Raw genomic sequence first — 24770 nt, forward strand, 5'->3', positions numbered from 1 at the left:
AGTCGGACCGGAACCGCAACGATCATGCATCTGGTGTATTTGGGCCCTCACTCAGCTCTGCGAGTTCTGTGCCAAAATAAAAGTATGTATCCCAAAACAAAAGTCAACTTTATTAGAAAGAAAGCAAAAAAATGACTCGAGACAAAATAGCAGACAAGACTCCGGCGACGTGAAGTCGAAATCACGGAAGTCGGGTACGTCGTAACCCGGGGACTACCTGTTTACCATTCAGAAGCAACAATGTCTTTTCTCCACTAGAGGGGACTCATGCTCTTTGGGCTGGTAATGGATCATAGTGTTCTGGTCTAAATTTGATGATTTTTGTGTCATATTTTTGGCATAATACGGTCATTTAATAGGCTCAGCAACTCAGCAGGGATCCCAAACCATCGAGTCGCAGACCGGTCCGTGGCGCTTCTGGTACCTGGCCACAGAGAAATAATAAATAATTTGCCAATCTGGCCTGTGCCTCTTGACTATTCCGAGTAGTCATTTCCGTACGTCGACCACTAGTGGTTGGACACCATTACTGGGGTGTACCTATAGCAGCCCAGCGTCGGTCAATGTAAACAGTAACGTTAGCTGCTGTTGAGGGTGTGCTGTGAGCGGCGACGTCTTTGGACATCTTTTTTTTTTATTGGAAAAAGGCCACCTGCTGAGCCAGAAGAGGAGCCTGCAGTCAAGCCCATTCTTCATAATATGTGGCTAAAGGCTAGCAAACGACGCAACAAGAGCGAATGCACTGAGAGCATCATACCGTATCGCTTAAGCCAAGAAACCTTTCATGGTTGGAGAAGAACTCATTATTCCTGCGATTCAGGATATTTACCATCAAGTTTTAGGAGAAGCCGCTTTGAAAAAGTGTTGTTCAGCTGATGGCACTGGTTCTTAATAAAGATAAACCGATTATCGGCCGGACCAATATTTGGAAATTTGACATATATCAGTATTGACCTTTTTTTTTTTTTTAAATCCAATACCATACCATACCATACCATCATCTTCCGCTTGCTCCGAGGTCGGGTCGCGGGGGCAGCAGTTTTAGCAGGGAAGCCCAGACTTCCCTCTCCCTAGCCACTTCAACCAGCTACTCCAGCGGCATCCCAAGGCGTTCCCAGGCCAGCCAAGAGACATGGTCTCTCCAGCGTGTCCTGGGTCTTTCCCGGGACCTCCTGCCGGTAGTACATGCCCAGAATACCTCTCCAGGGAGGTGTCCAGGAGGCATCCTAACCTGATGTCCGAGCCACCTCAGCTGGCTCCTCTCAACGTGGAGGAGTAGCGGCTCGATGCCGAGTCCCTCCCGGATGACCGAGCTTCTCACCCTATATCAACGGGACAGCCCGGACACCCTGCGGAGAAAACTCATTTCGGCCGCTTGTATCCGGCATCTTGTTCTTTCAGTCACCACCCACAGCACGTGACCATAGGTGAGGGTAGGAACGTAGATCGACCAGTAAATCGAGAGCTTTGCCTTTCGGCTCAGCTCCTTCTTCACCACTACGAACCGGTGCAGAGTCCACATTACTGCTGACGCTGCACCGATACGCCTGTTGAGCTCCCGCTCCCTCCTACCTTCACTCGTGAACAAGACCTCAAGATACTTGAACTCCTCCACTTGGGGCAGAATCTCATCCCCGACTGGGAGAGGGCACTCCACCCTTTTCCGACTGAGGACCATGGTCTCCGATATGGAGGTGGTGACCTTCATCCCAACCGCTTCACACTCAGCTGCGAACCGCTCCAGTGAGAGTTGGAGGTCATGGCCTGATGAAGCCAAAAGCACCACATCATCTGCAAAAAGCAGAGATGCAATGCTGAGGTCACCAAACCGGAACCCCTCAACGATTCGGCTGCGCCTACAAATTCTGTCCATAAAAATTATCAACGGAATCGGTGACAAAGGGCAGCCTTGGCGGAGTCCAACCCTCACTGGGTACGAATTCGACTTACTGCCGGCAATGCGGACCAAACACCGGTCGTACAGGGACCAAACAGCCCTTACCAAGGGGCTCGGTACCCCGTACTCCTGGAGCACCCCCCACAGGACTCCCTGAGGCACACGGTCGAACGCTTTCTCCAGATCCACATAACACATGTAAACTGGTTGGGCGAAGTCCCATGCACCCTCGAGAAACCTGCCGAGGGTGTAGAGCTGGTCCACTGTTCCACGGCCGGGACGAAAACCACATTGCTCCTCCTGAATCCGAGATTCGACTTCCCGACGGACCCTCCTCTCCAGTACCCCTGAATAGACTTTACCTGGGAGGCTGAGAAGTGTGACCCCTCTATAATTGGAACACACCCTCCGGTCCCCCTTATTAAAAGGGGGACCACCACCCTGGTCTGCCAATCCATAGGCGCTGTCCCCGATGTCCACGTGATGTTGTAGAGGCGTGTCAGCCACAACCCCACAACATTCAGAGCCTTTAGGAACTCTGGGCGGATGTCATCGACCCCCGGGGCCTTGCCACCTCGGAGCTTTCCAACCACCTCAGTGACTTCAACCCCAGAGATCGGAGAGCCCACCTCGGAGTCCCCAGACTCTGCTCCCTCAAAGGAAGGCGTGTCGGTGGAATTGACGAGGTCTTCGAAGTATTCTCCCCACCGACTCCTGACGTCCCGAGTCGAGGTCAGCAGCGCCCCATCTTCACTATACACAGTGTTAATGGTGCACTACTTTCCTCTCTTGAGACGCCGGATGGTGGACCAAAATTTCCTCGAAGCCTTTCAGAAGTCGTTTTCCATGGCCTCGTCAAACTTCCTTTATGTCTTATTTTTTGTCTCAGCGACCGCCGGAGCTGCAGTCCGCTTGGCCAGCCGGTACCTATCAGCTGCCTCCGGAGTCCCACTGGCCAAAAAGGCCCGGTAGGCCTCCTTCTTCAGCTTGACGGCATCCCTTACCACTGGTGTCCACTAGCGGGTTCGGGGATTGCCGCCAGGACAGGCACCAACTACCTTACGGCCACAGCTCCGATCAACTGCCTCAACAATGGAGGTGCGGAACATGGTCCACTCGGACTCAATGGCTCCCACCTCCCCCGGGACAAGTTCTGCCGGAGGTGGGTGTTGAAGCTCTTTCTGACAGGGGATTCTGCCAGACGTTCCCAGCAGACCCTCACAATACGTTTGGGCCTGCCAGGTCTGGCCAACATCTTCGCCCGCCATCGGAGCCAACACACTACCAGGTGGTGATCAGTTGACAGCTCCGCCCCTCTGTTCACCCGAGTGTCCAAAACATGCAGCTGCAAGTCCGATGGGATGATTACAAAGTCGATCATCGAACTGCGGCCTAGGGTGTCCTGGTGCCAAGTGTACATATGGACGCCCCTATGCCTGAACATGGTGTTCGTTACGAACAACCCGTGACGAGCACAGAAGTCCAATAACAGAAAACTACTCGGGTTCTGCTCGGGGGGGCCGTTCCTCACAATCACGCCTCTCCAGGTCTCACTGTCATTGCCCACGTGAGCGTTGAAGTCCCCCAGAAGAACGAGGGAGTCCCCTGAGAGGGCCCTCTCCAGCACACCCTCCAAGGACTCCAAAAAAGGTGGGTACTCTGTACTGCTGTTCAGTGCATAGGCACAAACAACAGTCAGAACCTGTCCCTCCACTCGAAGGCGGAGGGAGGCTACCCTCTCGTCTACCGGGTAAACCCCAATGTACAGGCACCATGCCGGGGGGCAAAAAGTATGCCCACACTTGCTCGGCGCCTCTCACTGTGGGAAACTCCAAAGTGGAAGAGAGTCCAACCCCTCTCGAGAGGATTGGTACCAGAACGCAAGCTGTGTGTGGAGAAGAGTCCGATAATATCTAGTCAGAACTTCTCGGGCTCCTTCTCAGCCAGAGAGGTGACATTCCATGTCCCCAGAGTTAGCTTCTTCTGCAACTGGGGGTCGGACCGCCAAGGCCCCCCGCCTTTGGCTGCCGCCCAACTCTCTACGCACCCGACCCCTTTGGCCCCTCCCACAGGTGGTGAGCCCATGGGAAAGGGAACCCACGTTGCCTTTTCGGGCTGTGCCCGGCCGGGCCTCATGGGGACAGGCCCAGCCACCAGACGATTGCCTTTGAGCCCCACCTCCAGGTCTGGCTCCAGAGGGGGTCCCGGTAACCCATGTCCGGGCATGGCAAACCCGAGTCCATTTATTTTTCTCATCATAAGGCGTCATTTTGAGCCACGCTTAGTCTGGCCCCTCACCTAGGACCTGTTTGCCATGGGTGACCCTACCAGGGGCTTAAAGCCCCAGACAACATAGCTTCTAGGATCATTGGGACACGCAAACCCCTCCGCCACGATGATGATTCACGGAGGAGTTTTTTTTTAATCCCTTCGGCAAATATAAAAAAATCCATTATTTCGGCTCAGATACAGTCAATCGGTGCTAAATACAAACTCGGAGAGAGGCTCTCGAGAAATGTTGAGGGCAGCGCTCTAAAGATATCACATGATTGAACAGCCTGGCGTGATGGCAAGCTTGCGTCTGATTGGTATAAAGGAGTCATGTGATTATTGTTGCAATGTCTCATTGTTGAAATCAGTAGAGCTACCCCGGTAATACAGCAAACACCTATATACTCATAGTATCGTTAGCAAAAAAAACAAAAAAACAACCTAATATGTAGAATAACGAGGAAAAATGTAACAACTCTGGTGTAGCCCAGAGTAGCGGAGTAAGAGTAGTGTTTGTTCTTCACAAATCTACTCAAGTAAAAGTCAAAAGTATAGCTTAGTAAAACTACTCTTAGAAGTACATTTTTCTCAAAAAGTTACTCAAGTAAATGTAACCGAGTACATGTAACGCATTACTACCCACCTATCCTCCATGTCTAAGCAGCTGAACAGAACAGGGTAAAAGTAAAATGAATGGATACAAAATAAGAGAATGTAGAATGTCTTTTTCATTGACATCTCTCTGACATAGTAGTATGAAACTTACTAACTGTCCCCAAGATGTAATGCCAGCTAGGCTTCTGAAGGAAGTTTTTAGTTGCCTTGGACCAAGTCTGCTGGCTCTTATAAATACCTTTCTTGGTTCCGGTTCTGTCCCAGCTGCTTTTAAACAGGCTGTAGTTTACAAAACACATCTCGACCCTCCTGTGTTGTCCAATTTTAGACCCGTCTCCCACTTGACTTTCCTATCTAAAGTTTTAGAAAAAGTTGTTGTTTTTTTCAATTGCAAATGTTCTTGGAAAGAAAATCCACCCTTGACAAGTTTCAGTCAGGCTTCAGGACCAGACACAGCACTGAGTCAGCACTGTTAAAAGTTCACAATGACATTACCCTTTCAGTGGATAATGGAACCCCAGCTATCCTTGTTTTACTAGATCTCACAGCAGCATTCGATGCAGTTGACCATACAGTCCTTGTATGACATTTGGAGCAATTCATACAGGAAAGGATTAAAAGGTAGGAAAAGATATTAAAGACACATTTGACATTATTCAACACAGAAACAAAAAAATCCTTTTTTGAAATTTGTATTTTCATTTTTTTATATATATATTAAATTGTATGTCTGTTGTGTAAGTGAGTGTGTGTGTCTGTTTGTATATAAAATTAGGCAGGCATTTCTAACCAATTACTTGGTCTGTGTCATTTATTTGGTTTATGCAATTACTGCTTCAGTAGTTGAACCTAGCACTGGTCAGTAGTTGTACTGACTAATCGCTTTAGAGGTGTTACAATATTCTTCAAATCAAATGCAGCCTCGACCACATAGTGAATGTATTATCCAGCAGAGAAGGGGGGAAGGCATGATTCAGCGAAATTGGAGCCTGAACGGTAGGCGTCAGTAGACCAAAATATCTTTGAAATTGGTTCCAAATTCAGACAAGACAAAAGAATACCACTACTGAATTGATAAGATTTTTCCGATTCCAATTCCATTATCGATATTGCTTAATGATTCGATTCTTTATCGATTCCCTTATCGATTCTAATTTGGACTACTGGACTGTATAAGGTTCTGGGTTCGATATGTTTATGGTTCATTTGAATCGGAGTGTCGGTTAGAACACAAGAAGCGGAGAGTGGAGTTGGTCTTTGGCACTTTTAATCCAACTGGGCAACAGGCACAACTACTGTATATACAGGCAATGGCACTTGATATGACAATCACTCAATGAGCAGATGAGAGCATTCGTGGAAAGATGTTGATGTATTTGTATGTGTGTGGAAGAAGACTAGAATGTGTGGGTATATGCGCGGTTCTGAAAGGAAAGAAAATTAATGCTGATGCAACAAACAATGCAAATTGACTGTAAAGCAGTCAATAACACACATACATGACTCGTAATATTATAATGACACAAAGTTGGGTACTCTTAACACAAATGTGCAAGGCGCATATAATGTAAACAACGCTCTGCTCGACGCAGCGAGGACGAGCGGGAGCAACTAGCCGACGTAAAAGTAAAAACACGAAACGGTCGCGCTGATAATGGCTCTAATTTATCATAAGAATTTAATGGCATGAAGAGGAAATATTTACATTCGTTCATGGACTAATGCTCTAATAGGTGGCCGTCCTCTGCTCGAAACGCGCACCTTACGCCTCTTCTCGGTCCCAGAATATACAGCGCGCATGACGTAGGACAATAACTGGAACTAACTGGTTGCGATAGGAACGAACGCATACCCATGGACTCTTTCTAACAGGAGTATTAACATTTCTAATAAAAATCGTTTAGGATTATTATAGATGCAAAAATGTTATATTTTTCTTATAAAGTATTTGACGAGAAATACGATAGGCCCATTAATCGACTCTTTGGGAAAAAAATCACCTTTTCTTTAAATAGTCTCATGAATAATGACAGGGTTAATGCAAATTCACTCGGCAACGACTCTCTCCAGGTTGCAGTTGATGAGGAGTCTCACCAATGGTAATTATGTTGCCGTGCTTGCTGATTCGAAATTGTGTAACATGCATAAATTTAAAAACGTAAGTTGTAACTCGTGCTGGTTGGAACCGAGAGGAGAATCGTTAGCTAAATTGCCAAACGATTCCATGGAATCGGACCACTCGGAACCGGTTCTCTTTAAGAACCGGTTCTCGATTCCCATCCTGGAATAAAACACATTTTTACATTTTTTTTAAATGGCAAGGTTGATGACAGAAGCGGTGAAAACAATAAGGATTTCAATGTCACCAGTTTCACAGAGTTAGCTTCAACAACAAGCCACAACGGGGTGTTATTAATCCTCTCGTAGCAGAGCAAATACTAATCCTTCTCAAAAAATCAGCATATTGTGATAAAGTTCATTATTTTCAGTAATGTACTGATAAACATTAGACTTTTATATATTTCAGATTCATTAGACACAACTGAAGTAGTTCAAACCTTTTATTCTTTTAATACTAATGATCAGTCTTCCTCCAAACTCTGGCACCTTGATTTCCGAATGACATGCAAAATTTGCTTTCATCTTAAAAAATACTTTGGACCACTGAGCAACAGTCCAGTGCTGCTTCTCTGTAGACCAGGTCAGGTGCTTCTGCAGCTGTTTCAGGTTCCAAAGTGGCTTGACCTGGGGAATCTGACACCTGTAGCCCATTTCAAGGTTTCTGCAGGTCTCCCAAGGTCTGGAATCGGCCCTTCTCCACAATAATTCTCAGGGTGCAGTCACCTCTTCTGGTTGTACAGCGTTTCCTGCCACACTTTTTCCTTCCAAGGGACTTCCCACTGAAGTGCCTTGATACAGCACTCTCGGAACAGCCTATTCGCTCAGAAATTTCTCTCTGTGTCTCAGCCTCTTACTTGAGGGTGTCAATGATGGCCTTCTGGACAGCAGTCAGGTCGGCAGTCTTGCCCATGATTGCGGTTTTGAGTAATGAACCAGGCTGTGAGTTTTTAAAAGCCTCAGGAATCTTTCGCAGGGGTTTGGAGTTAATTCGTTGATTCAGGTGATTAGGTTAGTAGCTTCTTTAGAGTACCTTTTCATAATATGCTTATTTTTTGAGATAGGGATTTTTGTTTTTTCTTGACTTTTTTGCCAAAATCATCAATATTAAAACAATTAAAGGCTTGAACTACTTCAGCTGTGTGTAATGAATCTAAAATATATGAAAGTCTAATGTTTATCAGTACATTGCAGAAAATAATGAACTTTATCACAATATGCTAATTTTTTGAAAAGGACGAGTATGTCAAGTTTGTGGCCCATTAATAATACAACATTTTTGGGGGAGCCATTCCACCTAATTCTTTGAGTATTTGTAGTGTCTCACTGCGTTAAGGCCGAGCAGCATACTATTAACCAGGTAACACAGCCCACAGTCAAACAAGCAATAAACAATGCCCAGGATCCACAGTGTTAGTGGGCAAAATAAGATAATGCATATATAGTGATGATGATGATAGTATTCCATTAAATTTCAACAACAAAAACAACTAAAGTCTGTGCAAATTCCTAACCGTAATACAGGGCTTCAAACACATCCAAAGATGGTTAAGGACAACATAACTTGTAGGCACGGAATAATACAAATTACTTGTCCCAAGTCTGAGGCCACTCCACAACAGCATCTGGATGAGCAAAAAAATGCAGCAGGAGGGGAAAAGTCAGACTCCTCCAAAATGATCAAGAAGTCAAAGTCGCTGAAAGGTTATTCCAAGTCAAAATAATCCTGTAATCATGCCAGTGCAGCATTTGGGCAGAGAAAAAAGCAGGCAAACAAACACAAAAAAAGGAGTCAAATGCCCTGTTGATGCTGGGACTTCAAGAGAAATCCGTTGACAAATTTCAAAGGCCGGTCCAGATGTTCGAATTGATAAGTTGGATCATTAGGTTTTGTAATGTGTAGTGGCTTTGTGGTCATTAGCCGTGCACTCAAGGATCGATATTTTTTCTTTCTGAGCATTGACTTTCGTTTCCACAGGCTTCAGACCCCATGCCACTTTGGCCTTGACTGACTCGGAAATTATTGCCTCGAATTTGGTGACAATTTCCTTTCTGTTGGAATTCGCCCCCCCGGCCAAGCCGCACGGAAACGGCGACAGCCGAACGAAGTGCCGCTCTGCTGATGTCGCCTCCGTGTGCCAACCGGGAAGGCGGAAATTCTGCGCGTTCACCTCTTGTGTTAACCCTTTGTACTCCATGCTCCAAAAGTTTGAAGAAGACTCACGGAAAACAGGTTGATTTATTAGTTGACAATGGTCAAAAAACAAGGCAAAAAACAGACGACGGAGGAACAATTCTGGATCCAAAACAAGGCTACATAGAAAATGTTTCCGGGCAGCAGAACTCTTGTTATCTCAGTGTCCAGTGTTTTTTGAAGGCTAGGCGGTGTGGTGCCGGGCCGAAGGTGTGGCTGAGTGTTGTTTAGGCACCATCCCTCTGTTACCGGTTTTGGGCGGTTAGGTTCGTCAGTGGATAGGATGTGGTTGCCACAGCAACCGACGCTGGTCTTGACGTCCCAAGCGGCCGCTATCAACTTGTTATCCGGGAGACGTGACTTGTTTTAGGACAAAGCGCGCTGCTGTTTGTCCTTGTTGGTGGTCGGGAGAACTAATTGCAAGAGTTGGTGCGTCAATCTTGCTCGTGACACACACGTTGGGCTTCTGTGATAAGATGGCGTTGTGTATCTATTTGCTTTCTCATTAAACTATGGTGTGCTATTTATTTTATATTAGGTGTGTTAAAATAGTACAGTCCTACAGTAAATATGAGAAATGATACTATTCCCTGATTAATTATATAATGTGTGTTAGAACTAAAGCTACACTAGGTCACTTTTTTTAATAGTCGATAGTTTTTACTTATGGTAAACTTTTAAACAACATTTTTAATTAGGCAAATGTTTTTTAAAGGTTTTTTGAACTCTTTTAGTAGTTTTGAATTGATGTGGGCCGGTAAAAAGTAGATCGCTCTGGACACATTAAATGTTTTTAATTGTCTTTTTACTTGAGTTTTAAACCCCAATATTTAAATGTTTTCCATGGGCCAGGCTGGCCGAATGGTTAAGCTCAGCGCCTCATAAGCAGAAACCTTGACGGTGCGCAGGTTTGCGGCCCACCCTAGCTATTTTAACCTTTTGGATTTCATGTGTGTTAGAGTAATGCAAACAATTAGACGGTGCCTAGGAGAAACGGTACCATCTCCCCCTCATGAGCCCTGATAAGGTGATTCACTTTACTGTGTCCAAGGACATGGAGTGAAGTCTAGTGAAGTTCATCCATCATGTCCTTGATGCTGCGTAGCATATCTTCGTTACCCACCGGCCGCGGCGGGATTTAGGCGTCATTAATACTTGTTGCTCACCACGGCCACTTTTCGGTGGGACAATTCTGTCGAATGCTCGCAATTTCCACAAAAGCTGTTCCCAAAACATGTCGCAACACAGTATGTACTGTATCTTGGCAATGGGCAGTTTAATAAAGTCGAATAACAGTAAAAATATCACATTGCCACGGAGCACCTGCGACACACGTCCTACATGGCGAATAGAGCCATTGAAAATGCATGAGAAATTTTGGCCTTTAAAAATGGAGGGGTATGTTTTTGGCAAATTTTGGCTCAACCGTACGTTTAAAGCAAAAACTGTATTGAACTGTTGTGCCGCTTAGTGTCTTATTTTTTTATGTGTATTATGTGTAAATGTTATTTGGACAAAAATTGTAGGACAAGTAGCATGTTCAATTTAACTTTTCATTTTTTTTCCCAAAAACAGACAGCGAGATGAAATGGCAAGCAATGTCTGCCGAAGTTAGCATGTGTTTTAGCACTCCTTGTTTGCTATGAGCTTGAATAGACATGTGATAGCGTCTAAATGAATGAACTGGAACCTATAAAATGAGTTACACTTTAGCTCCACTAGCTCGCGACAAAGCATTACAAATAAAGACAGAGGACATGACAGCTAAAGTTTAATGTGGCGTTTTACAATAGCTTGGAACAAAATATAAGATTTACATGTAAAACACAATTTATTATATGAAAAAAATTCATGATACGAAAGCCACTGCAGAATATTTTTTTAATCTTGAGGTACCACTGTAGAAATTGTTTGAGTGTTTGGAGTGTTTTTTTGGACTTGAAAACCTTGTGATCACTCGGAGGTCAACTGCAATCTACGCTCATCTGAGAGGTTATGAATGCATTGGTTGTAGCCCTTAAATTACGCGGGCGTGCACATTTTATGGTCCGCTGATTTGACCATGCGAACACGAACACGTCTTCTGGCTTGACCGCAATTTTTCTTTTGGCTGGACCTAGAAGACCCCGCATTATTTTTGGGGTCATAATATAAAAAAGGGAAGGTGAAAAAGGCAGAGACACTCACGGTGTACAAACACAGACAAGCACTTAGTACTAGTTAAGCAGAAACTATGGTGCTGGGGACTAAACGGCAGACAAGGCACAGTCGTCGTAATGTCAAAACATAGTAGATCAAGGACATCATAACACAAGGACTCCCTGTACATGTTTTGTAGATTAAACAGCAGCTGAGAAAGAAGATGTTGATCCCTTCTGACCTGCTGCTTATCCTCGCAAGGGGCACACACTGAACGGGCTGCCAACCATACGCATGACAGTTGTTTCACAAAACCGACCGACCGACCGACCACTCAAACGCTTATTAGATAAACAGACAGATTTTATTCACAAGGTCCAAATTACAACAACACAATATGAGGATACGATTAAAAATAAAACAAAATTAAAAATAATGAAAAGTATACTATAGCGATACTACACATGGTCTCCTAGTGACAACTTTGGGGCACCTTTAGCTGTGTTTCCAGAACCGTGACAAGCAGAGTGTAGAACAGTGCAAAATTTTAGTCAGGCCCAAGACAACCACACTTTTAGAACCATTCAAACGACTAATAGAATTCAACATCAGCACCCATAGAACAGAATGGACAGTATTCACCCGATCGATCAGCTACAAACATTTCTGAGGCGCTACTCCACCGGGGCCTTTTTAACAAGATTCTGAGAGAGTCATTGTATGCCACTTGCAGTCTCTGACAGCTTGCTTTATTATAATTTGGCCACATATGCGCAGTGTAGTGTACAACAGGCCTTCACCAAGCCAACTTGACCTCATCAGAGCACTGACCAACTTTCCCAGAAAGAACATTGGCTTGGAGATATGGTCCAAATATGTTCTCATTGTCGGTCAGCTTGTCTGCGATCATATGACCAAGATATTTTACCTGACTAAAGGACTTTAAAACTTGACCTGACAACTTAAAATCAGGTAAAACCAAGCATTTGTTCTCATTTGTTCTTACGATCATAATGACATTTCGCCTATGTTACATGTCCCTTTTGTTTGTTTTCTTTTTATCTCATTGTGAATGGATAGTTTCGTTTAATGCCCCGTGCAACCATACCATAACTTGAGCACTACAGGCAGCAACACGAGTAGAAGCAAGATTAGGCAGGTGAACAAGATATTGACAAAAAAAAAAACAACCTTAGGTTGGGTGCTGCACACCCTTGTACAGTAGGTGGCGGTCTGCACCTGATACTTGCCTGCAATCCACCATGAGGCTAAGTTTAAGCTTGTTAAGCTTCTGTTTACAGCGCAGTCAATTTTATTGCTTGTTTTTCCCATTCTACACAGTTTTAAATAAAACTGAGCAGTCAATGAATTCTGTCCTGTTCAGCTGCTTTACACATAGAATAGACCCTACCCACCGACGTCACAAAACCACGTGCTCGCTGTATGGTTCCGCCCCCTTTTCTGTCATTTTGTCTCTGTATTAGCATTGGTTTCAATTGATCGAGGAATTTAAAATGCATTTCATGGAAGACCCGGTGCTTTCGGGTGCCGTAAACTCACTGTTTTATTGACTTCTGGGTATGTTCGTTTTATACATTTGAGTTTGTGAGCCATCGTTTAATTGAGGGAGGCAGGGCAAATCCCGATTTACAAGCCAAACACCACAGCCCCGGTGTGGGTATATTTTGGTTTTAAACCAAATGAAAATGGCGAGGCAACCAAAAAGGATGAACCAATCCGCAAAATTTGTTTGGAGGATGCTTCAACAAAGAGGGCCAACACAACAAAGCTACATGCTCATTCGAAACACCATCACCCTGTATAGTTTTCACTACTTAGTAAGCAAAAAGCATTGCAACAAGCGGAGCCTTCCTCGTCATGTCAATCGACAATTACAGATGTGTGAAATACAAACGAGACCGCGCAAAGTGGCCTTCCCTCACAGAAAGTGTAGTCCGCTACATTTCTGAAGAAAAGAGACCCTTTTACCTCTATTTAATTTTGTTTGATACTTATTGAAGCCAATTTTTTGTTACTGCTACTTACTTACTCTATTTTTCTCTGTTGCTGTTTAAATGCAATTGTTCGTGTTACTACAACTTTATACCTCTGTGCCTAAATGCTTTTTATTTTTTCTTGAAAAAGACATTTTATTTATTTTGTGTTTCTGTGCAGTATTATTATTGTTGTCTTTTACTTAAAAGAGGCATGTTTTTTTGTTTTTGGTTGTGATTTCTTTAAAAGTATTTTGGAATTTCAGAGTAAACATTTATTGCGTTTGAATAGGCGTACTTGATCTATTAATAATATAATATCGCATATCGCAATAATTTATGAGATTCCATGAGATTCATTTATCGCCCACTAAAATTTGTTATCGCAACAGGCCTACTGGTGGCAGCTCATTTAGATGCGAGATAAACCATGGGCTATTGTCACCATACTCATTCAGCACTTTGAGGCAGCTTTTGATGTTATTCGTGTCTTTCTGTGCACCTTTGTGCAAAATATTGCGCTGCTTGGTAGGACAGAACTCAAACTCTGTCTGCGTCTTTGAGGCTTCAATCCATTCGGAGTTAATTCAGTAGCAAAATTAATGATTTTATCATGACTTCAAATTCCTGTTTTCATAGCCAGGAAGTGTAAAAGTTCATCCTCAACTATGATTTTCCCGTCAACAGTCTAGAAAACTTCAGGGTTTAAATGAACTCGGCGAAAGCTGGAGCCCCATTGGAGCAAGCTGCTGTCATCTGCCATCTTTAACAACTAATCATCTCAACATATTGACACTTACGCACGCACAATTTATAGCCTGCATCTAACCTACAATGCATGTTTTTGGAAGGGTGGAAGGACACGTCACCAGTGCAAAAAAACCTCAGAGGCAGAATGCACATTATGACAACATTTTGGCATCCTGGGTTTAAAGTGCATGTGACACGAAAAAGCATGTTTATTTCATAATACACGCGGTATTTTATGCCCCTGAATGATATGGGTCGCTTGAATGCGTGTGGAAGCGATCGCTATTTTTATTTAGTTTTTTGAATCCCGCGCCATGAAAATGAGTGACTTCCGGCTTCGGTCTTGCATTGAGGAGGAGGGGGCTGTGACGTGTACGGTAGAAGACGTCCTCTTCACGCTACAGTGTACTGTTGTGTATGAGGACGAAGGATTCAGCTGATTTTGCGGCTTAATACGTTTATTTTTCGCATCACGCCAGCCAAACGGCTGCAGAAAAATCCTTCTGTATGAGGGAAAGGCGTATGCGCCTTTTTGGAGTTTCAAAAGGTTCCCATTCACCGTGGATATTTACTGTGGGACCATTGGACTTACGAGGAAGTGAGTAAACATCTTGTTTTGTATTATATCAAATACGAATACAGCGATTACAAAGTAAACACTACAAACTTCCTTTAAATGAAGGACTACTTACGTTTGATCATTGATAGGCAAGTAAAAAGCTCTCCTAATGCTCATTAGCAGCAGCACGTTACCTGCACAACAACTCCAGCCACCCTCCTCCGGGGAACGAACTGTAAATTGCTCTCCGCCGGGCGGTTTGCCGATCCACTAAGACAATCGACAACCGGGTCGTCATGTCAAATAATCCAGGATAGTTATGTGTGATTTTCCGCTTTGAAGACTTTGAAACATCACTCGGTTCGGGTTAGCATGTCGGCTAGCTGTCACGCCTTCTGGTTTGTTTACATTCTCCAAAGCCAGGGAAGGGAAATGACATATGTCCGATTTAGGTGTCATAAAATATCGTTCGGGAGGTGCGACAGTAAAGGTGAAGTCGACAGTTTTGACCATTATGGAGTAATTTTGCCATGTCGTCCTGAATAAATGCATTTTTATTATTTCATATTCCATTCAGCACAAGACTGTTATTTGTCATGACCATGCCATTTATTTAGCACTTGGGGAAAATACTTGGATAAAAAGAATATCCTGTAAAAATATTGAAGTAAAGAGACAGAAACAATGACATTTTGCCGCTCTCTTCGTCGCGTTTTCCTCGTTGTGAATAGTTCCCCCTCGACGGGCTGACTGGTCCTTCTCAAGCCATTTATATAGCTATTGGGGAAAAATACTTGGATAAAAAGAATATCCTGTAAAATATTGGAGTAGAGAGATTCAAACAATGACATTTTGCGGCTTTCTTCATCGCGTTTTCCTCGTTCTGAATATTTCCCCCTCAATGGGCTGAATAGTAAAATCAATGAGCCCAGTCTACCGCTGACGTCATCCACCTGTTGGGGACGCTAAAGCCCAATAATGGTAGGCGTGACTAACCGGCAGATTAAAAGACTAATTTCTCGTCATCTGTGCTTAGCTAAATTGTTGTATATAGTAGAATCGTCTCAAAATATGATTCTAATTCACATAATAATGCCATTTAGGACTTTTTTTCTCGTGTCGTATGCTCTTTAAGACATACTGTATTTTCTCACCTCCAGACAGACACATAGATGATGATGAGAAGCAACAATGTGAGGGAGGAAACTCCACAACCCACAATCAGTGTCACGGATGGGAGCTGAATCTTGTCCATATTCTGAAAAAAAAGAAGACAATGCATTTTCAGTCAAACAGGAATATGACCAACCAATAGAAGGGGTGCTACGTTTGTGCTAGTTTTTGGGACACCCCTTTGTTATTGAGAGTTGGTACGCATCGTTAGAGGTGCTGTGATTAACGACATCACTCAAAATGAATATCTCAATATCTCAAAAACGATAGCAGCACAAATGAAAGTTCTTACAGCATGAACGAGCACAAACGTGGCATAAACGAATGGCATCATTTCAGGTTCATTTTGCAATAAATGGGGGGTTGCATGGTGTCCGCTCGAAATGAATAACTGAAAAACGATAGCCGCATAGACCAGTGCAAATATATAAAAAATTATTCACACCATTTTTAGCTATTTTTATTCAAAATGGAGGGCTGGTTGATGTAACATTGACCTATAAATTTTTGATATCTCAAAAACAAGAGCAGCACAAACAAGCACAAACTAATGACATCAATTTTATATAAATTTGTGTCTGATGGGGGGGGCCAACTTCACGGAAGGCTCAGCAGGCACCCGAGAACCAGTGGTGATGGTAGGTGGCAGTGAGAGCCCAAGCCAAGTAATAATTACAGATTTCAGGTTGTATGGCCAAAAATATACAGTACGGTATAGTACAGTATACAGCGTTTCCACGTTGGGTTCAATTTTTCCCCCTGTATTATTGCACTTCATTCCATAAAATATTAGTCATGGACTCAAATGTTGTCTATTTTCTATCTATTTTCACGTGTGGATAATTTGAGTTCTTACCAGTATCTGGTAGAAATTTCCTTTGAATTGCAACTTTGGAAATAACTAATGAGAAAACAGTTAACATGTTCAATACTTATTTTCCCCATTGTGTTATATACTGTGGGCGGCATGATGGAAGAGTGGTTAGCACGTCAACCTCACATTTCTCAGATTGATGGTTGAATCCCAGCTTCAGCCTCCCTGTGTGGAGTTTGCATGTTTTTCGGGTACTCCGGCACCCTCCCACATCCCCAAAACATGCACGATAGGCTGATTGAACGCTTCAAGTTGTCCGTAGGTGTGAGTGTATGTATGAATGATGGTTTGTCTTTATGTCCCCTGCGACTGGCTAGAAACCAGTCAGAGTGTACGATGCTTCCTGTCCGTTGATAGCTGGGACAGGCTGCAGCACCACCGCAACTCTCGTGATGCAGCTCAGAAGATGAATGTATGTACAGCCTATATATTTACAAGGTGATTGAAAAATAACTCCCTATTTTAAAGTACTTAAAATGTATTCATGTTTAATTATGTTCCTATTTTGTTTGTGTGTGTGCCTGTCGTGATATGCAGTAAGTCAATTTATCGCACAGTAAATAAAAATGAGGGCGGTAATTATCCCGTCTGCGATTTATCAGTGCGTGCGTGCGTGTGCTGCGTGCACTTGACACACGTGCGTATTGATTGCATATGAGACTCCAGTTCCTTTCACAGATGTTTATTGGTCATCAACACACCATAGAATTCAAGTTCAGACATACAAAATAAGCAAACACATCTATATTAATCCTCTACACTTTGGGCATTTTTTTTAAATTCAGGGGTTGATTTTTCTATGAGTATTTACATACGAAAAAAAAAAAAAAAAAAAAAAAACAGTTCAAACATGCCTTGATGCACATCTTTTTGTTCCTAAATCATCAAAGGATTATGTCATGGACTTCTTTCCAAAATGTTTACATTTTTTGAAAGTCTCATAACTAGCTCAGGTTGAAGTATTTCAAATGCCAAATATGGAAAATCACACACATTGCTTGATTACTGAAAAACTATAAATATCAGTAAGGGATTGACAACTGATAAAAATATAACATCTTAGCTTTCAAAATTGACATATCGCACATCAAGGTTCAGCAAATAAGTGCGGAGTACTTTACACTCCAAAAAGGCACTTTAGGCACAATAGTTTGCAAAATACAGACATTATTGTCATGAAACTTGAAAAAATAACATTTTCTATTCAATTCAATGAAATGAAACTTCATCTTTTACAGCTAGGACGGGTCTGTTCATGCCTCTGACGCTACCTCTTAGCCTTTGAAACTCTGGCAGGGGGTCGATCTGAAGTGGAAAAAAATAATATACATTCTATTGTTTACGAATAGCCATTTTTACACTGTATTTGAAATTCACACATGAGAATCATATAAAAGTAAAATATAATAATGTAATCTCATAATATGTCAATGATTTTTTTACATTTCAAATGGAGTTTAGCAGCTTCCAAACATTGTTTACATGAGCAATAATACAAGATGTTATTGATTCAGCAGTGAGGGTCACTCTTCAATGTTGGACTAGAGGGATCAAATCTTATCCAATTTTTTTTTTAATAAAAGAGACTTAAGTCCTGTATATCATGGCACTTACAAAAAACAAAATCGAGGACAAAATTTAATAAATATTAAAAGTAATAACGGTAATAATGATATTATTATAAATATTTTAAAATAAGAAGTTACTTTTCAATCAATCACCCTTTTGATTCTTTTGACCCTTTTCAATCACTTTAGAAATCAAATTTTTTTAGCACGTTCGACAACACCACCCTGGGGTTTCACCTGGGAAATCAAACAAAGGGAAAGTAAAATTCACAACTGATAATACACTACTCAAAATAAGCACAAAACAACAAAGGAATAAACTAAATCAATGTTCAATTGCCATCAATGGCTCGCATTTAGGCAGCTGAGCAAAGCTAATTGCACGAAAAACAAAAGAAAAACATCCCACAGTAACAATTACACAAAAGGGAAAAAAACAGAATTGCCAGCGGGAGCCGATGTTCCAAAAAATACCCACTCCAGGGGGTTCCGTGTCGTGTGGTACAGGCTTGCAGAGACGTGAACAAGCGGCCTCGGCCAACCCAGGCATGGGACCGCAACGGCAATGGTTGCCCAAATGGCACACTGGTTCAAACAAAATAGAACAAACTGAGGGAAAATTAAATAAAGGAAGGCAAAGCAGCAGTGTCTCGGCAGCATTTGCGTCACATGGCGAGCAAGCAATCAGTCGAAGCTAAAAGGTAGATATATTTATTCATTCCCACATACTTTTTTTTACCTATCGCGCCATTTTTCAAAGGTTCCTGAATCTAGTGTAAAGGATTGTGTTTTTAATTTAAAAAATATATTTATGTTTTTCTGCTTCATGCTTGTACGGCCTCTCACCCACCATTCTGCTAAGCAGTGCAACCAAACTGTTTTTCTTCGTCACCAGTGCAGCTGGCGTGTGGTACTTAAGTTAACGATGATTGACAGGTTTGTAGCTTCTAGCCTCAGTCGCTTTACGATCAAAGGCACAAATGTCGTTAAGCTTGGTACACAGTGTGGAGTGTGCTGTGGCAATTCATTCATTGTGTATGTGACAACTTTTTTTCAGTATTGGATCGGGACTTGGTATTAGTAGATTCTCAAAATCAGGTTACTCCAGTGCAAAAATATGTGATCGGGATATTATAGTATTCATATAATACTGTTTAACCTAGGCTAATGGGGTTTAACTGTGAATGATGAAGATGTGAAGGTGGATATAAAAGGGATCCAGGGAGCCATGTCTCTGCACAATTGCTGCTTCTATAAAGCAAAACAAAAGTACGTAAAAAAACCAAAACAACTACAAAAAAACAATTGCACGTCCTGCAATGGGGTATTGCGCATGCGCACATTGGAATGGCGATGTTCCAATGATAGATTGTGCAGGCCTAATATGGAATAATAAGAAGTATGATTGAGGGAAGTCGAGAAGCATCATGATGCACGACAGAGCCAAGGTCCTGTTTCTGATTGTTCATTCATGACTAAAAGTTTTTAGCTGAGGTGATTATTATTTTTCTTTTTGCTCCTGAATTCATCTCTTGTACACTTGAAAGAATTAACAAACCTGCAAAATGAGAAAATCGACTTTTTTTCTTCTTCAGAGGCAAATTTAAAAATGTCATTCAAATCAACCATATGGTAGCAGTTTAAATTTGCCAGATATATTTATTAGTATGACAGATCCCATATGAGGGAGGAGGTAGGTAATTACTAGTCACATCAATCTGGTGTGACACGCCAGGTGTGACACACATTGGTGTGGATGAAGGCAGCAGAAAGATAGTGAACGGTCGTCAATACAATGGGCGACGTGATCAGGGGCAGAGCTAGGAGAGATCTTGGTGTGTAGCCGCACCCATATCCTGGTCTGTAGGGTTCCTGGTTTGCAGGCATAAAGGGGACGTGCAGTGTGAGGGGGGGTCAAACAGGAAGATAAGATGATGCGCAAAGCTTTATTGTAGTGTTTAAGCTTTAAAATATCTCTTCCCAAACCCCACCCCTGCTCGGCCAGTTGTCTGTAGAGGCCAGCAAACAATTTTCCTTTAGCACCCCTTGCCCCACACATCGAAGAACCTTCCGCCCAGTTGAATGGTCACCTCAGGGGGCCGGCCCGTTTATACTAAACGCACATGGGCCCTGTTCACATTTGTTCTGACACTGGAAGCGACCAGAGCATTTTAGCATAATGAAACCTAAACAGGGGTTGGTGCCTTTCGTGGCGGCAATCCCCGAACCCACTGGTGGACACCAGCGGTAACGGTTCAAGCTGAAGGAGGCCTACCGGGCCTTTTTGGCCTATGGGACTCCGGAGGCAGCAGACAGGTACCGGTTAGCCAAGCGGAATCCAGCTTCAGCCGTCACCGAGGCAAAAATTCAAACATGGGAGGAGTTTGGCTAGGCGGTGGAAAACGACTTCCGGACGGCTTCTCGGAAACTGTGGTCCAAAAATCCGGCGTCTACGGAGAGGAAAGCAGTGCACCATTAACACTGTGTATAGTGAAGATGGGGTACTGCAGACCTCAGGACGTCGTGAGTCGGTGGGGCGAATACTTCGAAGACCTTCTCAATTCCACCGACATGCCTTTGAATATGGAGTGAATATGGAGGTAAATGGACAGCTCGGGAATGAAACCACTCTGCCGATCTCCCAAAACAGCGAGTGGGAGCAGACCCACAGAATGCAAACAAACACCATCGAGACTCAACGGGACCCTGGCAGAACCCAGCACTGGCAGATTTACGATGAAAAGGAATGGCCACCTCTGCAGAAGACTGCGTCATCTACTGCGTCACCAGAAAGAAAATTATCACAGATCAAGGCAACAACAAAGGCTCAAAGCAAAGTGCCTCAAGCTGCTGGAATTCTACTGGAAAATAGATTTACGCCACTCTCCGAGACTCCTGACCCAGGGAAAGTTGGAACACCCAGCTCGAAAGAGAGGTACGATGCTAATGCATGTGCTAGCAGGCTACAGAGAAAGCAACCCACTGGGCCCCGCACTCTGATAGTGGGCGACTTTGCTGTGAATGGGATAAAACACTTTTGTAGCAACAATACCAGGGTATGTTGTTTTAATAAAGCAACGGTGTCTGATATCCTGAGCATTGCTGCTCAGCATCCAATAGCCACTACTCTGATAATACACACAGGAGCCCTTGATATTGCGAAGCAAAAATCAGAGCTTTTAAAGCAAGACTTCACTGAACTGATAAACAAAGTCGGAACTTTAAATACTGAGGTGTTTTTCAGTGGACCCATACCCGTGCCCAGGCTGGGGGATGAAAGTTTCAGCAGAGTGATGATGCTCAAAAAATGGCTCAAAGCTACATGCGCTGGACAATCGATGTACTTCATTGACAATTTCAACATATTTTCAGGGCGCAGGCATCTCTTTAAGAAGGATGGCCTTCACCTAAATAAGTCAGGAGTGTGGTTACTAAGCAGCAGTATGTTTTATCTCTTGAGGCACAGACAGTCTGCTTATCTCGAGGAAAGGAGACAAGCTGTCCCAAAACATCTGATAAACATGGAGGCTGGGATGAGTGCTGACTCAGACAGTGAGCACGCAGGATCAACGTCTCCTTCAAAAATGGAGCCTACAGTCGCTGAAGGGGAAGGGACTAAGCCAGCCCTGCCAGGCTGTGACCAACCCTCCTCTGCTGAGGCTCCACTGCCTCAACGGGAGGAGACCCTGGTAGCAGGTGATCGACCCCCTTCAGACGAAACCCAAGAAGCGGCTCCATCAGCTCAACAGGAGGAGAACCACCCGACCGTGCAATCCTCTGCTGACGAGGCCCCATCCAGCACCAAATCCTCACACTCCAAGACGCCACCACGCCGCCGACTCCAGGCTAAGGCCCCATCCAGCCCCAAATCCTCACACTCCAAGACGCCACCACGCCGCCAACTCCAGGATAAGGCCCCATCCAGCTCCAAATCCTCACACTCCAAGACGCCACCACGCCGCCGACTCCAGGATAAGGACCCATCCAGCACCAAATCCTCACACTCCAAGACGCCACCACTCCGCCGACTCAGTCAGGCTAAGGCCTCATCAAGGCCTAAATCCCCACAGTCCTGGAAGCCACCCCGCCGACGACTTAGTTTGGATGGAATAATGAGTCAACCTGGTCGGGACTCCATGGATCTAAATAGCAAAGTTAACCAGTCTCTTGATCTCCTCAAGTTCATGTCTTTGCTTCCACCCTGTACCTGTCACGCCCGACAGGTGCCAGGGGAAGATAGCAACAAACCAACCAGCCTCCCCTGGAATTCTCTCGGGGCAAAGCCAAAGCACTACAAATCTGGAACTACACGGTATTATCCTTCTATGGAGGAAGCCATGTTTGCGACACCAATATGATATGCACCGGGTCCAGGCTGTGACAACATGACTGTTCTGTCCCAGCAAAAGCCAGGGCCCTATGGAGTACAGTCTGTATGCTCAACAATCCCAGTGGTGATAAACAACAAAAAAAGGGCTAGATTGGTGAGAAATAATAAACGTTCAATCAACTCTGCCAACCTGTTATGCATAGTATGTCATTCCCAAAACTCACCAGTGAATCCAGTCTGGCATCTCCAATTGGCTCTGCTAAATATCAGATCTTTAGCTGGCAAATCTTTCTTAATTAATGATTTTATCAGCAAACATAACCTTGACATGATGTTCCTAACAGGAACTTGGTTAGATCAAGATAAGAGCTCGACAGTTCTGATTGAGGCAACCCCCACAAACTTCAATTTCTTTAGTGCGCCAAGAACCCATAAGAAAGGAGGTGGGGTTGCCAGTCTGATCAGGGACAGTTTTCAATGCACGAATATTTCATGTGGTCAGTTTGATTCCTTTGAATATATTGTCATTCAGCTAAAAAGCCCTTACAGAGCTGCCTTGGTAACACTTTACAGACCACCAAAGTATAACACAATTTTTTTTGATGAGTTTACCAAAATGCTGTCTTCTGTCTGCATGGACTTTGATTGTGGTGTTCTAGTGGGTGACTTTAACATTCATGTTGATAATCCTGAAGAAGGATGTGCTATAGAGCTTTTAAATATTTTGGATACATTTGGTTTATCTCAGCATGTCACAGTTCCAACACATAATAGAGGGCACATACTGGATTTAATAATATCCAAAGGTCTTAACATCTCTGAGGTCACAGTGAATTATGTTGCTCTGTCTGATCACTACTGCATTATGTTTAAAATGACCACCCCTGTCCATCCTCTGAAAAGGGAAACAGAGGTGATTAGGAAGCGTTACATAAGTGATAACACTTGTGCGTTATTCACATTAACCCCTACAATAGCTCCAGAGGAAGAACTTGTAAATAGTTTCAGTTCCAGTGTGATGACTGTAATTGACACTATTGCCCCGATTAAGACAAAAACTTTGTCAAGAAAGAAGAGATCACCCTGGAGAAATGCCATAACAGCTATAAAACAAAAGCAAGTTTGTAGACGAGCAGAACACAGCGAAAAAAACAAACTCCTAGTTTTTTATGATATCTACAAAGAGAGTCTTCGCAAATGCAACCAGGAACTGAAAAATGCTAGACAGTCATATTTTTCAGAGATCATTAGTAGAAACACCAACAATACTCGCACACTATTTTCTGTTGTTGACAAACTGACAAACCCACAAGCATCAATACCTCAGGAATTGGCATCTGAGGTGTCCTGTAATAATTTCGCAGCATTCTTTACACACAAAGTACTAAAGATTAGACAGACTGTGTGCAACTCCAGATTAACAAATGTTACACTAAATGCCTCCCAAAATGTCCCCCACGTCAATCTTAGACAGTTTAGCCTCTTGGACTATGCCACTTTAACAGAAATTGTGTCGAAATTAAAGCCCACAACATGCTGCCTTGACATCCTTCCTTCAAACTTTTCCAAAACTGTTTTTCATTGCATAGCCCCAGACATACTTCAGATTATAAATACTTCTCTCCAAACAGGAGAGTTTCCCCAGACTTTAAAAACTGCAGTAATAAAACCTCTCCTAAAAAAAAACTAATCTGGATGCCTCAACCATTAGTAATTACAGGCCAATATCAAATCTGACATTCCTGGGAAAATTATCGAAAGGGTTGTGTTCGAACAGATCCAGACTTTTATGATGCAAAACAATCTTTTTAACTCATTTCAGTCTGGATTTCAGCCACAACACAGCACCGAGACCGTGCTTATCAAAGTCCTAAATGATATTCGTCGGAATACCGATGCAGGCAAATCATCTGTTCTGCTACTATTGGATCTCAGCGCCGCATTTGACACGGTTGATCACAACATACTACTCAGCAGATTGGAACAGTGGGTAGGGCTTACTGACACTATTCTTCAGTGGTTCACATCCTATTTACATGATAGCGATTTCTTTGTGTCAATCGGAAACTATCAGTCAGAATGGAACAGTATGACATCTCCTATCACGCCTATGCAGATGACACACAACTGTACATTTCTGTGTCCCCACATGATTATAGTCCCTTAGTCTCCCTGAGTAAATGCATTCATCAAATCAATGAATGGATGTGCCAGAATTTTCTCCAGTTAAATGTGGAGAAGACAGAGGTGATCATTTTTGGGCCAAAAAAGGAAAGGTCAAAGATAAG

The 24770-nt window shown here is 43.3% G+C and overlaps 1 protein-coding gene across 8 annotated transcripts in view; it reads right to left on the bottom strand.

Moving 5' to 3' along the window:
• The window catches only part of LOC130914451 (adhesion G protein-coupled receptor B1-like), a 428372-nt gene that overhangs the window by 198046 nt on the left and 205556 nt on the right, over positions 1–24770 (bottom strand). For all 8 annotated transcript variants that reach the window (XR_009062924.1, XR_009062926.1, XM_057833647.1 and 5 more), the window contains exon 18: positions 15692–15795. Coding sequence is in view for 6 of the 8 variants with exons in the window: in XM_057833647.1 (XP_057689630.1) it covers positions 15692–15795 (104 nt within the window). In the remaining 2 variants the exon portion in view is untranslated. The remainder of the gene's footprint in view (positions 1–15691; positions 15796–24770) is intronic.

This window comes from Corythoichthys intestinalis, chromosome 4 (assembly GCF_030265065.1).
Source record: "Corythoichthys intestinalis isolate RoL2023-P3 chromosome 4, ASM3026506v1, whole genome shotgun sequence".
In the NCBI taxonomy this organism is placed as follows: Eukaryota; Metazoa; Chordata; class Actinopteri; order Syngnathiformes; family Syngnathidae; genus Corythoichthys; species Corythoichthys intestinalis.